This window comes from Apteryx rowi, unplaced genomic scaffold (assembly GCF_003343035.1).
Source record: "Apteryx rowi isolate R43461 unplaced genomic scaffold, aptRow1 scaffold_210, whole genome shotgun sequence".
In the NCBI taxonomy this organism is placed as follows: domain Eukaryota; kingdom Metazoa; phylum Chordata; class Aves; order Apterygiformes; family Apterygidae; genus Apteryx; species Apteryx rowi.
Window position 1 is genome coordinate 928,602 of NW_020448420.1, and position 15,317 is coordinate 943,918.

General features: G+C 39.1%; 1 protein-coding gene across 1 annotated transcript in view; it reads right to left on the minus strand.

Annotated features, from left to right (window-relative positions):
- Window positions 1-15,317, minus strand: part of GADL1 (glutamate decarboxylase like 1) — an 87,136-nt gene that overhangs the window by 32,901 nt on the left and 38,918 nt on the right. The window contains exons 12-14 of the mRNA XM_026064202.1: window positions 9,316-9,515; window positions 4,727-4,778; window positions 1,525-1,614 (exon numbers count right to left, since the gene is read on the minus strand). Of these exons, the coding sequence (XP_025919987.1) occupies window positions 1,525-1,614; window positions 4,727-4,778; window positions 9,316-9,515 (342 nt within the window). The remainder of the gene's footprint in view (window positions 1-1,524; window positions 1,615-4,726; window positions 4,779-9,315; window positions 9,516-15,317) is intronic.

Genomic DNA, 15,317 nt, shown 5'->3' on the forward strand with positions numbered 1-15,317 from the left:
TAGAGAAGTTTTGCTCTGTTTTGTGGGTTTTGTTTGGGGTTTGGGGGAGAAGGAGGGAATAGGTTTTGGTTTAGTGCTTTGTCAGAGGAGGCACATGAATCGAGATGGGGGGGGGGGAAGTCACATTGCCCATGAAAAGGATAGTTGGGGAGTGGTACTCGGTTGTTGGGAAAAACTGCAGACTTTCCTTTCCTTCCAAGTCCTCTCCCTGAAAACACTTGCTAGGAATCTGCATTTCCAGGGTGCGCCCATCTGTATCAGCAAACAAACTAAAGCTAAGCATTTATTTCCCACCGTGACTGGAAGCAGTGTGAAGCCGCAAAGAACAAGAAAGTTATGCTCAAAAAACCTCTCTCGCACACCATGTATGTGCCAAAGGAATCTGCTGTGCTTCATCCCTTCCCTCCTCAATCATCTCCCCAGCACACATAAATCAAAGATGGCATCAGCAACATTATGCCTTCTACGCCTTCGCATTGCCCCTTTTCAAAGCCTCACTCCTTCCCAGGAACAGATATACAGCTGTGCATAGCCTTGTCACTGCAACGAGACAAGCAAATCCTCATATGAAAGGATCATAAACCATCCATGCTCTGCGAAAATATGAAAAGCCTCCATGTCCACACTGCGGCTATGCACGGCTTTCTACTGCAAAAAATACAAACACTGGGGTTAAGGAAGACCTCACCCCAGAAGACAACAGTATCTAGCATTAAATTAAAAGCAATTCCTATGAAATAAAAGCTGCTAGAAGAGCCAGACTTGACTGGAAGAATACATGTTCTGTCTATAGTACACACACGCATGTTCTAGTTTAAGTTTTTAGTAACTAATGTTAGGAAAAAAATAAATGCAAAACACTGAAGCTGCTCAGAGAGGAGCAAATGATGAACTTAAATTAATTCCTCACAGAACAGCTTATTCAGTAATACATAATACTACAGTTTCTATTGTTTTCTTAATTAAGTCTTCACTACTGATTCCCTGCTAGTTATTTCAAAATTTAACTGATGCTTTTTTCAAGAAGTTCATGATTTTCTACCAGAATGGCAAAGACTTACCAAAAGGCTCACCATTAATTTTTTTCCCCATTTCTGGTTTCACATTTGGGTTATTTAACATCAGAAATGTATTCTTAAGCATTTCCTCACTTGCATTATCTAGAGATAATGCAAAACAAGTCCCAAGGACAATGTTAAGTGTCTGAAATAGGTAATGAATACTCTGTCTAGACAAGAGATACAGACAACACTGTTCATCTTCTCTCAGTTCTACCATCTGCTAACAGCTTTCATAGTAAGCTGAATACTTGTAAATGCCTGCATCTCTTACATTAAGAAAAAAATTAATTAGCCTTGTCTAAATAGAGAACAAACTTAAAAATCCTACTAACATCTATTTAAGGATTAAATCAGCACTCTACTGATGGGTTAAAGACAGGCAAAGCCAGGAGCTATTTTGCATTCTTATCTGGCACATAGATGAAACAGCAACCTATGATAATACTTTTCATGTGACACTCACCTGGTGCAGCTTCTGCCAAAATTCAGGTCCTTCCTCCATTTTTCTTAAGCTTGGTGGAATGTACCAAAAGCAAACATTTGCATACTCCGGCTGAACAAGAGAACAAATGATTGCTTATGAAATGTAACAAATGGGATAGAAATACACATTACAGCAGGTCAAAAATGTTCCAGCTTATATTTTGTTAAAAAAATTAAAAAAGAAAAAGAAAAGAAGCCTTTGAGCTTAGATCTTTTCCCATCAAAACCTCCTCTTCCAACTCACTGAATGTTCTGCTTCCCTTTTCTGAAACTAGAAATAGTTTTCACACTGTTCGCTTCTCTTCCTGCTGCCAGAAAAAGGAAACCTGTTGGGGTTCCTTTTTCTTTTCTCTTCTATACACACACTTAAACTCTGCTTTGCTCACTAAAAATTTTGATTAGGAAAGAAAGTGCAAGAGAGGTATAGAGAACTTTCCTGATGGATTTCAAAACTGAAGCAGCTTTAAAGGGAAGAGTGCAATTTCTATTTTTTTTTAATGGAGATTTCCTATGACGCTTTTTCCACAAAACACACCTTACGAACTCCTAATTTTGGACACCATTTAACACATGCACACCTAGGCCTTTTTCTGCTCAATAACGCTAATCTCCTTTTATATCATATAATGTACAATACACTACATAGTGCTGGAGTTAATGCTGGCCTTTTCAATTCCTATATTTTATAAGGATCCCAAGTCCCTTGGCATGATATGTGGCCATATCTTCAATACACCTTGTTCACATATCTGAGCAGATCTTTTGAGCAAAGCCAGATGAGACATCTCTGCTTCCCTCTGGAGAAATTTTGCCTTTAAACTCAACTGAGAGTTAGCTGCAAGCCTCCTGACAAGAATGGGTGTTCATCATGCATTAAGGAAAAAAAAAGGGGGGGAGGCAGGGGGAGGATTTTGTGCTTAAGAGGTTTGTTTCATATATGCTTGAGAAAGTGTTCCCAGCAGACCACTGCACAGCCTGCTAATATTTCCTGCTAATTTGGAACAAGTTTTATTTTTACCAGTACAGATAGCATGAAGAATAGATTTGTGTTCTAAACCCACCCAATACTACCCATGAAAACACTCTGCTCACTTAATCTTGACCTACATTGCTTGCAACTCGGTATTTAACTGGAGTCTAGATTATAACATGGACTATAAACACTCACGCCCCTCTCCCCTCCCACACACCACCCTCATTAGTACTGGCTGAAGGAAGAAAAAAAAAGAAATTAAAAGGGAGCTTGATAGCTGGCTCACACCATCTCTTTGCCCTACTGCGAATGTGCTGCTATTGCAATCTAAGGCAGTCTCCTGAATGAGGAGAGCCCACCAGCTGAGACATGTTCTTTCATGAAAGGGCATTGGGAACTGCTCGTATCATTTTCTGCCTCACTTCAAAGAATGCATTAAATACAATTTAATCATCAAGGAGAATATCATTGTCAGCAGGAACAGAACTGCAGACCTGCCACCTGCTGCCACAGAATGAAATAAGGCTCAGCTCTTAAAGTCCCATTTCTTTCACCAACGAGCATGCATCAAGTGCACACATAAACACAGATCCTGAAAAGGCAGCAATTTCCTCATGAGCACAAGCACTAGCTGACTGTTATGGTTTATCTTAAAACAGTTTAAAATTGGATGACAGGGCTAGGCAGATGGCTAATATTACTATATTGTCTTTGCTTATATTGCCTCCTTGATTATCTCAGTTTCCTTTTACACATCAGATACATTATTCCCCTCCAAAAACACACTATTCCTCCTAGAAAAAAAACCACCCCTAACTATGCTTCACTATTTCTGGTCCTCTTGTCATAGCTCTTACCCAAGCAGGTAAGCAATTATATCAGAGGAGTTCAAGCTGACTCATGCACCAGTAGCATTTCCAAGCCATAGAATGGTTCTCATTATAAGACTTTCCTCACTGCATATATCAGAGAATCATCTTCCTGAGCTTGTTGTCCAAAGTCCATTTGCTTTTCAGGAAGTGCTTGCATAAATCAGACTGCCTATCAGCAGTCTTTCTTTAAATTCCCACTCCTTGTCCTCCTGCACTCCTGAAAACCTCTCTAACCCTTGCGCAACCTCCTTCCCATAGCCCATACTACAGCACTGCCTCCAGCCCCATTCCTAATCCAGGTGCCCTGTTCCTGGAGGAACTAAACAGCAACCTTGGCTTTCTCCAGCGTCTTTCATATCTACCGTAGACCTGGCCTCTCTGCTAAGCTCTACATTAATGGAGAAGAGATAACTTTAACATTCCTGCAGCAACATGTATTGCTGCCCAGCATTCTTCACTCCCTGTAAAGCTTCCCAGTATGCATTTTCAAATAAGCAGTTTTCAAAGTTAAAGAGAAAATTTTATTTTTCATGTCTTCCAGCCTAACCTGGAAATCTCATTGCATCAGCAAGTATAAATCAAATCAAATCTGTATTTGTGCTGTGTTGTTCTCCATGTGTCACACTTTCTCTCTCCCTTCCTCCTCCCTCTGTGTGCTCTCATCCCCCCCAGCRCTACACACCCAGCTGTCTTTCACACATATACACTTCCAACAGTGCTGAAAGCTTTTCTAAAATGACAGGTCTTTTCAATGCCCCCACATACTGGTCTTGCTAACCAAAGAGCTAGGGATAGGGGGAGCAATGGAGAGTTATAGCCCTGCCTGTTTTACTCACTCTCCTCTGAATAAGACCGTCATCAGGAAATAAGCTGACAGATTCAGCAAATATGGATGAAAAATCCAATCATTTTGTAGTTTTTAGGAAGATGGAGATAGAAACAGAATTAAGGAGAGGAAAAAAAAGCATGGATTTTAATGATGATATTCTCACTATTTTTCAATCCAGCATATAGTCTTTTCCACAGGTCTGGCAAGCACAGGCTTTTTGTTAACCATACTATTGATTTTTGCAGAAAAGCGCTCCACCTACACATCCTGAGCCAACACGGGCCCTGAAGCTGAGGAAATAGGTAGACTGATTATATGGACAGAATACAGAGCATGTTATGTATTCAAGCACATCTGTGCCTCTGCAATATACAAGGCTTATTAAATTAGACACTTGAAATACAAAATTAACATTTCTCAAAAAAAAAAAAAAAACCAAAAAACAAAAACAAACACCACACAAATTTGGCCATAAACTTAATTCCACTTAAGTTCCATTTTCACTTACCTCCAACAGAAGCTGAAATCCCTCTCTTTTCTTAATTTCCTCTACTAGATATCTGTAATTAAAGATGCAGGCTTTTACAACACAGAACAACACAATACTTACTAGCAACAACAAAAGCAGCTCTTGAATGCTTATACAGACTTTAAAAAAAAAGTGCCAGAATTAAACCTCATTTCTACCTGCTGTGAAAATGCAGTAGCTATCAGCTTCTGAAAACAAATAAAGACTACAGCCAGCCAAGGAGCACTAAGGCGAGGCCAAATTCTGTCCTCAGGCACAGATTTTCAGTGGAGCCACGTGGTACAAATTGACCTTATTTGCAGCAGGCTGTGAACTTCCCTGATGCAGTTTTCCATTGATGTTGCTCTCTAAGAATTAATTCCTCAATCTTTTTTCTTCAAGTGTAGATGTTGTGCTGCCTGCTGTCTTATTTCATGGCCACCCTGACATCTTTTGCACTTCCACCATTGCCACCAGGTTCCCCTAGTTTGGCCCTAGTTTGACTTCAAAACTTGCTCATGTACTTCCAGCCTATCGTTTTTTCCAGTACTGCCCTTGTTCCACATTTTACACAACAGTGCACATTTCCACCCAGTGACTCACTGCTGATGTACAATAATTGCTATGCTAACAATGCTCTAAAATAAGTATTTCTTTCCTCTTTTTCTTTCTCCTGCCAGTATGAAAAACATGAAAGCCTTTAATGAATGGATGGATTTGAACCAAAACTTTTGATCCAAACAGCTTCAAGTTAAAGGAATTTTTTAAAACATGACTTCAGCTTTGCCACTGGCAAACGTAACTCAGGAATTATGAGCAAAGAGGACATTTTGACAGAGCTAGGACTTCTGTCCTTATTCTCCCTCCCAAAGCCTTCCCAAGGAAAACTCCAAAGGAGTTATCTTAAATTCATACAGCATTTCCATTTCTCATCAGAATTTTACTCTTCCACACAAGATGGTACCATGAAGATTTCTGTTCAACACTAATAAGAGTTGGTTAAACTGCTGATTGTGAACAAATCTGTTCTTTTATTGCATTAATTTGGTATTTTGCTGCCTGCAGCTGCTTTACTGGTCATTACACAAATAATTCTTTTATTCAGTACCAGAGAAAGAAAAATATTATCAAAATAACCCCCTTCAGTCCTATCCACATGCCTGAAAACTGCCCCCCCAGGGAAACCACTARCACAGTTGTATCAGCAAAGCCTGATATTTCAGCAGACATGCTGCGAAAATGGGTTGTCTAGGGAGACAGTAAATAATACCCTCGATGGTATACATTTTTCAAAACAGAGCATGGGGAGTTGTCACGTTGTTTATCATTAACAAGTACTGTGCATGTGACTCATTACCTCTTAGCACACATCCCCGTAAAAAAAGACTGCTGTGCTGGAGTGCTAGCTCCAACAACGCACAGCTGTACGAGTTACACTGAACTGTGCACTGTTAAGATTTTTCAAATGCTCACTGTAACAAGTCAAGGTTCTGGTTCTTTTCTGCCATGATCATTTCGACTTGCTCCTACTGTGTGCATTTGTTGCCTGGCCACTAAGGCCCATACTAATGTTTAGGTTGAAAGAGAGGCAGACTGAAAGGTAAGTATAGACAAGCTAGATATAAGATATAGGCCAGATATATCTATATCTGTATCGAGAGAGAGAGAGAGAGAGAGAGAGAGAGAGATGCTAGACATCTTGGGTGGAGGGGGAGGCGGGCAAGTGGGAGGGATACTGTTCTCATAGGTGAATTGTCCCAAGTAACACAGGCTAGTGCTTCTGCCCTGCTGATAAGACAGTACTTGTCTGCATCACAAAAAATGATATCCAGCACAACCAGCAGGCTATTCATAAGACAGTGTGCCTCAATAATTTTTTTTTTAAATACATCATAAGAAAGAAATTCTTGTTAGGGACCTAAGTACAATCATCTCTTTTTTTCCTCAAGGTCTTAAATAGGGATTGAGCTATTTTAGAATGATTAATATCTTGCCTTCTAACCCCAGGTTTTTGTTGTTTTTTTTAAACACCATCTGACATAGGATAGCTAATGTCGGTCAAGCTCACAACACTGTTAATCTTTTTCTTAACTACACTGCCAATGACCTAAAAAGGCAGCCATTAGAAAAATCCATCACCTATGATTTATCTTGGCAGGACCATTTGACAGCAGTGAAGCAATTTTCTTTGTGCATCTTTCCATAGTTGACAGTGGAATTTTATTATCATGTCAAGTTCATGGAATGTCAGAATGGGCTGGGTAAGGACTGGAGGAGAGAAGTAGTAGTATTTGCAATGATTAAGGCTTGCAGAAAATGAGGGGTGGGAATCTGCAGTGAATGTAGACAGGTGTCTGTGTTAAGAGTGGGCGTCATCATAAGAGGAATCATGCAGAAAAACTGCAAAGATGCTGAAGCATAATATGCAGTTAGGTATAGTTACACTCTAAAAGCAGTTTATTTCTATTTTCTTTTTAGTCTGCTTCATAAAGCAACTTCCTTACATCAAAGTAAAATACATATATATATATATATATAAACCTTTCCAAAGCGATCAGCAGAATGCTCTGCTGAAGGTAGTTTAAAAATAAGCCTTCCCAAACAGATAGGATCACAGTACTCCTGAGCTATCTAATCTAACTTAATAAACTGAAAACACGATTCACCTTTAAAACAAGAATAAATTAATGGAATAGCCAATAAGCAATGTTTGATACAAAAAAAATGCACAACTGCAATTACCTTAAGACTTTTGCAACTCTGCCTGACCATGGAAAGAATTCTTGAGAGCAAGTTGCAAAGTCAGTGGACTAGTTCCAGAAACAATCCAGGTTTGTTCAGGAACACTGAAATATTATCTTTGCAACAAAGTAAAACCTACTGTAACAGATCAGGAGAAAAGCTGCACAGCTGCTGAATAGTTAAGAAACCTGGCATAGTGCCCAGTGAACCTGATGTCTCAGCTGCAAAGTGCCTGTGCCCATGCAAACTCAAGACAGCAATGCAGCTACTGTAAAGAATATACTTCGTCAGATAATGGCTGAGAATTAATTTTCTTCTTAAAGGAAAGAGAAAAAAAAGACAACGTCCTTACTTCTTAGAAGTGCTACCAGCTAATCCTAACATTCAAAGAAAATAACAGTCCCAGAAGATCATTAATCAGTATACTCTCAGTCAAATGACCTTGACCAGTGACCTTGATATGGCTGAATTCTCCTACCGATAGCAAAATGAATTGCATACTCTGTATAGACACCAAACAGTACAACGGTCTGGAATGAAAACAAGGTGCAATTTACCTAGAAGATGTTTAGGAACACTTAAACCAGCCAAATAACAAGTGGGCTTGAAGAAATAAGAGAGAACAAGCTGCAACTCATTTGGGCTTTTCTGGTTTTGCTTCTTTTTGTTTATTCCTTTCTAACCCACATTGGTTTTACATCGTGGATGTTTAAACCTTTTCTTTAACTGACTCTGTTAAAGTGAGACTATCCCCTTAGTTTTCACCAGAGTAAGCATTCAGTTACTGCTCTTTTCAGGTTGGTATTTCATATCAAAAATAAAATGGCAATAGGATATGGGTGACCATTTTAAAATATTAATTACTTGAATTACAGTAGTGTGCAGCTACTCCAGGCATGGGTTAAGATTTATTATGGTGCATGTTGAATAAGTGCTGCATAAACAAGATACTCTAAGTGAACTATTTTTTAATGGTCCATTATGTTATTTCAATATTATTTCTTCTATCAGAAAACAAAACAACTTATCAAAAGAAGTTTCTTCCCAGAAGATCATCCATCCCATCACCATCACTTTGGAAACACCCTCCAGCAAGAATTTAGCAGAATTCACTTGTGAAACTCAGTGCTGCAAGACCAAAAACTTAGTAAAATTGAAAAAGGGAAGAGTGGGGGGAAAAAGACCAGAAAAGTGCTTCAGCCCATAACTGACCATATTGTAAGCATTAAGAATTTAAACAAATTTGAGGAAAAAAATAAAAAGCAATAGTGCCTCAAACAATCTCCTTATCCCTTCATGTACCTCTACTACATGCTAACATTAACAGAGTAGATAGAAGTCCATCAGGACAGCCAGACTGGCCTCATAGGAATTTCCCCAAAACATTGGCCTTCTGTATTTCCTCAGTCACAAGGGATGAAGTGGACAGAAGAATGGCAAATTCACTTCTTGCTAGAAGCAGCTCAGAATCTGGCACATAGAGCTGCTTCTACATTAATGCTAGAACACACAGTTATGAATTAGAAAAGAGAGTATTGGTCACCACTATCCTATTTCTGTTTCAGATAACATAAATGTTAAATGTAACAAAGATTGACAGCCTAATTCAGTCTTCATTTTGTGCTAACATCTATGCCTATTGCTACAGATAATAACTACTATTAAGGATTATAGCAGATTTGATAACACTATTGCTTTTGCTAATTAGTTCCTTCTTTTATACTGTAGAAACAAAAGGGGAARAAAAAGTAACAATTTGGTCTGTCCCAAGATAAGAAATGTCACTGCTGTTGTTGTTTCAGATAGTCAGTTAAACAGAATAGACATTCAAAATTTCAAGGAGGTACCTAGCTAAGGCCAGTGCCCTGTTTACTCTTTCCTCAAGGCCTGTGGTTCCCAGTGCCTTCCACATCAGCCAGAACTTGAATGCATCCGGGCGTCTGCTGCACTGAATGGACTTGTCACCCGTGTCATAGTTGACATCGTAGAACTTGTCCTGCTGGAACAGGTATGCTGCCTGGGCAGAGTAACACTTCTTCAGGAGGCCCTATTAGAAACACAATAAAGGCTTAGATTGCTAATATGCATTTTCAAACCTTTTCAACTTCACAAGCCAAAGCATTTTTCCCCTGTCTGTGCCAGCTATTAAATAGAACTGGGTGTGCAGAAAACTGTTCAAAGCTTATGGCTTTGCTTAAGAACCCTGGATGAAGCTGCATCCAATGAACTCAGCAAAGTTTTAGCACTAACTACAATGAAACCCAGATTTACTTCATAATGTCACTAAAGAGTTGCAGGTTGAAGAATTCTGACTCAGATCTCAAGAGGCCATGGGAGTGGGTACCACAGAAAGGGTTGTCTCTAGACATAAAATGGGTGGGAAAGAGGGAGAAGGGGAACCTCCTTCCACTGCTTCTGTCTGTAAATTGGAAGAACAGGCTCGGAGGAGCTGCCTACATGGTCACAAATGGTTCAATCCATTCCTTCTTTCATCTGACAAAGGTCTTTACATATATATACACCCAAACAGTTGCAGGCAGGGAAGACTCCACCCCCAAAATAAGTGTTTCCTCTTACCAGAAAAGACAACCTCTGAAGATTTAGCATAGATTATCTGACTGGTTCAGTGGAAACACCACAAGGAGATTATTAGTACAACCCCAATTGTTTCTTTTCAAAGTTCTGACAATTTTTAAGTTCTGACAATTTTTAGCATTTGAAAATAAGTCTTAGAAAGGGTACTGTGGTGTACCCTGATCACGGTTTGTTACTTCTATTCAGCGATTTGCAGGCTCCAGCTCCCACTGGCTGAAGAATGAAATACTGAAGTATATTCTAATACTATGAAGTAGAGAGAAGGGCTGGCAAAAAGTAAGTTACAAGAGCAGAGATGAGGATGGCCCTACAAGAAGCCTGGGAGACAGAAGAGTTGTGGATTTGTCAGTGATGCTAAAAACAAGTGAGGAAAAAAAAATGTGTAAGATAACACTGGAATACAAATTCAGATGGGCTAAAGAACATGGCTAAAATATCAGATTCAGATTTGCAAATGTGTATTTAAGTGACAAGGAGTATTCTATGCAGAGTAGTTCAAGTAACAGAAGTGGACAGCACGGTAAGTCGCGAAACAGTATCTAAAAGAGCACAATGCATTTTTTAATTTAACTCCATTCTTCAGTTTGAACCATCTTAAAGACCATTTCATATTTTATCAGTTTCTCTGCATCTGCTGCAAGTTTGATTTTGAAATGGCAGACAGTGCCTAACACCACTCTTGAACACATTCATATACCCATAAGAGGAGATGCAGGTTTTAATCTACATTACAATACACTACTGATAACTTTGGCAATAAAATAAAGAGGGGGAAAAAAAGAAAGAAATCCAAAGAACACAAAAATGACACAAACTCCTGGCATACACAGAATATAATCTCCCTCACTCTTCAATCCATCCATCAATAACAACCAAACAAGAAGTACTGTGTGCCTATTTGCAGAGCACAAAAGGAGAAAAACAAAGCCGTGAAGAAGGTTTATCCACAACTTATGTAGGGGGTTGGCAGTCCATTGTAATATCTCTGATCTGCAGAAAGGGCAGCAAATTCTGTCCAAACTCTCTAGCCACAGGGCCAGGACATTCAGCCTTGTAAACACACAATTTGTGTGACACACTGGGAAAAAGAGGGGCAGTGGCTGATGTCCCCCTGCAATCATCAGAATGGTAATGTGCTGCTGCAGCAGCACACTGTAGCAGTAGCTGAAAGGCCAAAGCTGGGTCCTTTTTTTGTGGGATCTCTTTCTGAAAAAAGCTGGAAAGTGTGGTGAGAAAGGCCAGACAATGACATTAGAAACCGGAGGGAAAAAAAAAATTATATATATCTCAAACACTGAAGCATCCAGCTTTTCCAGTTTCTACAGCTTTTTGTTCTCCTGGCTGCACGCCAGGAACAGGAATCTGTTTGTTAAGCCATTGTGTCATATTCATTTATATCTCCATAGCTTGATTTTCCAGGTGAATACCCTGTCTACTAGACACAGTATTTTGCAGAAGGGGCAGCAATATCGACAAATTGAATTTAATTGCTTTGTCTCTTACCAATTAAATTTTGCACAATGTTTCTGCAGTCAGTATATAGCAAGGCTGATCAATGTGAGATTATCGTCTACATTATCAGAATGTATTGTAACTGCATAATAGAGGACATCACAGGATATTAGTTCTGCTCATGACTGTCTTATGGGAAATTCCTTTTTTTTTTGGTCACAAGAAACCTAAACTCAGGTGGTAACACTACAGAAAGACTTAGAAGTTCATTCAAGAGCACAGTGCAGCCGCAGAGCTTCATAGTTTAAAAACAAATGCTCTCAAGTGAAAACCCAACAAATATTCAACACAGTTCAGTATTTTTGACTGAATTTAAATTTCAGGGAAGATCTTTCATAAAAAAAGTTTTCAGAAAAAGGCAGGTACTGTCCTACTCTCCCGGTGCATCCAAAGCTGACATGACATGCTCACTAGACCCCCTTTTTCCATCTGCTTAACTTGCTCATAATGCAACATACAAAAAACCCTGCTAAAGTTATTGCTTATGTCAATCTGCAGAGGCAAGTACAGTGACATCCTCCAGCACGTCACTAAGGCTGGCAGGAGAGAAAACAAAACATCACAGTTTGTGAGATGTAAAGGAAATATGGTAGCACAATGCAGGGAGCAAGTTGGAGAAGCAAGGGAAGGGAAAGGAAAAGTTGCAGTGTAGGGTGTTGGGGTGGAGGAGGTAACAGCAGAGGAAAAAAAAGCCAAGGTAAATTTTATATTCAGTAAAGTCATTACTCCTTGACAGCCACTGTCTCAAAAGTAATAAATTCAAAAATGGTGAAGACTTACAAAGAAGCCTCAGTTTTCCTAGTCAAATGAAAGAAAAGTAGAAAAAAAAATCATGAAGAGGTAGTATGCTTTCTAACAGAGTATTCACAGTCCCCAAAAGAACCCCATGGTTTCCATAAAGTAACTAACCTGTTCCATCTGTTCAGAAGAATTCCAAACATTTCATTAGAAAATTTGACAAATTTGAGATTCTTTCTTCAGCCCCTTTTATCACTTTCAATACTTTGTTTACAGGCTCATGGTAGTACTCTGCATTATACTGTGACTCAAATTTCAAAAAACTGAAACTATTTTCATACAGACCCTGGTCCACTATGAAGTTTCAAACAGCCTTTGGCTTTGATTAAGTCTATTGTTAGTTGCTGTGAGCTATAATTAATGGCAAATAAATGAAAAATCAGTGATACTGATATCAATATACAAGAACTCCAATTTCTTATTGTACATAACTTTAAACAGATTTTTCTCATTGAACACACACTTATCCACARCAAGCCTTTTGATCTCTTTCCATTTCCATTGCTAGTTATAAGTAAATTTCAGAGTGTTTTTTTTTTTTAAACAAAACATGAACAGTTCTCCCCCACACCCCAAGACAAACATCTTCCTGATTTGCTTCATCTGAAGCAATAAGGGCAATCTTTTGCATGGCGTACTTGAAAATTCTGAAAAGCAGTGTGCTACAAAAGGCCATCCCTGCAATTCATTTCAAGAGGTGAGAAGGAGCTCTCAGCTGTACTAACCCCAAACAGAAAGCAAGGCAAATACTTTATTTCCTGCAGCTGCTCTGGAAAGAAATCAGTGAAGTAGGTATCTTTGTGATGCTAATAATGATGAGGAAGAAATTACACTGCAGATCTGTCTACCRCGATCATCTCAATCAATAATGTTCTATACTAAAGTGGGACTTCATTAACTACATTCTTTTAATTTTTAACTAGTAAGTGAAAATTCTGTTCATTATCTAGAACTGTTTGCCCTAGTGCTACAACTAAACACCTAAAAAGTCACAGAACTTTGGTATTTGTGATAAACATTAGTTCTCTACTTATATGGTGATAATACCCACGTTTATACAGATTCTAGCAAGCACAAATTGGAGTAGCTTTATGGTCTTAAAGACCTGGTTCATAGCGTTTTAAGAACATATGAGAACAAAGTTCACTAACTAACCTTTTGAGAATGTTGGCTCATCTGTGTTCTGAGGAAGCTGATTTTATTACAGAAGGGCAGAAAGCTACTCAGTGTACGGCAGTGAAAGATGGTTAGCTGCACATTTCTTAAGCACTTTAAGCACTGAAGAATTATTATCATTGATCTGAGTTTTTACAGAGGATTAACCAATCTCCCTTTCCCTTTGCTGGGAATGCTTCTCCATAAGGTCAAACACCTATTTCCATCTCTATCATCTCTGGAAATCACTCCAATTTTGTGTCATTCAGGCTGGAAGACATTCTTTTATCAGCATTTCACTACAATTTATCCAGTTTTTTAAATCCGATAGGAAAATATTTAAATACATCTCATTCCAATAATCTAGCTGCAATGTCTTAAAACATAACATTACTAAGCCACRTAGCATTACTGATGCTATGTGGTAAAATAACACAAAACAAACAAAAACCTGTCACCATGACTTTTGCTAATGGAAAGCAATTACCACTTCACCAGAAACATGGTGATTCCTTCTCAAGCTTACCTTTTCATACATAAAGTAAAATGCAAAGTTTGGGCTTGTTAAGCTGTCTATACCTTAAAAGAATTAAGAAAAAAAAACTGAAGGGAGTTATTTGTCCATCTAACCCTAATCCTCAGACAGCCCACAGTTTCCAAACCAACCTCAGAGCAAACAGGAAGACAARCTAACAAAACTTCTTCCATCAGACCCTTAAAAGGAGCTAGGGCTTGATTCATAAGTGGGACTTAACATCAGTGTTTAATGTTTTGCTGCTCTGATTCCTAATAGAATTCACAGCCTCAAGGACTACCCCTGAGGTGCCTTTAACACTCACCAGCAGAAGAATTCATGCCAAACTCTTCCAGATCCCATCTCAGCATCCAGCTCCCACCTCAGCAGCCTAACCACAGTATGAAAGAATTATGTTCACATTCATGTGTGCTTCATCTGTGACCACAAGTATTTATGTAACTTAGGGGAAGTGGAACAAGCTCCAAAGCGAGAAGCTGGCACAGATACTCTTTCCTCTACCCTTACTGATGTGTGAATAGCATTCTTTAATCAGAAATGGGAGACTAGGTCCAGCTCCCTTCTCCAGATCTTCTATGGAGGGGATCAAAGTGAAGCAAGGCCTTTCTGGTAAAGTGTCTTGAATACACAACTGATTTTTTTTTTCAGAAAGAATAACACTCTAGCACTTTCAAAAAGCTGGTAAGAAAGTACCCAAAATTGCACTTGCTTCTGTTTGCATAAAGCCTACACTAGCACAAAATGCATCAACACCAATTTGCGAGGAATTAAACACTGAAGAGTAAAATGCCCCCTCCTCCTCATGCAGAGAAGTCTTCTACTTTCTGAAACATTTCATTGTTCATCAGGATCTGACTTTAACAATCAGCAATACTTTTGTGCTTTCACCACTCAACTGCCTAGGATTCGGCTTTACATGCACTTCTGGCACAACACTGCATTACAGTGATTTAGAGGTGGAATAGGATTGCTCTACTAGACATTGCACTCCATGGAAGGAGAATACAGAAAGGCTGTCAGAGACCTGAAGTTGCAGCAGTGTTTGTAAAGTGACTCTAAATGCCAAGGCAGCTGGAGTATTTCTTCCCTCTCCACCTCCTTCCTCTTTCACAGAATCACAGAATCACTGAGGTTGGAAGGGACCTCTGGAGATCATCTAGTCCAACCCCCCTGCTCAAGCAGGGTCACCTAGAGCACATTGCACAGGATTGCATCCAGGCGCATTTTGAATATCTCCAGAGAAGGAGACTCCAC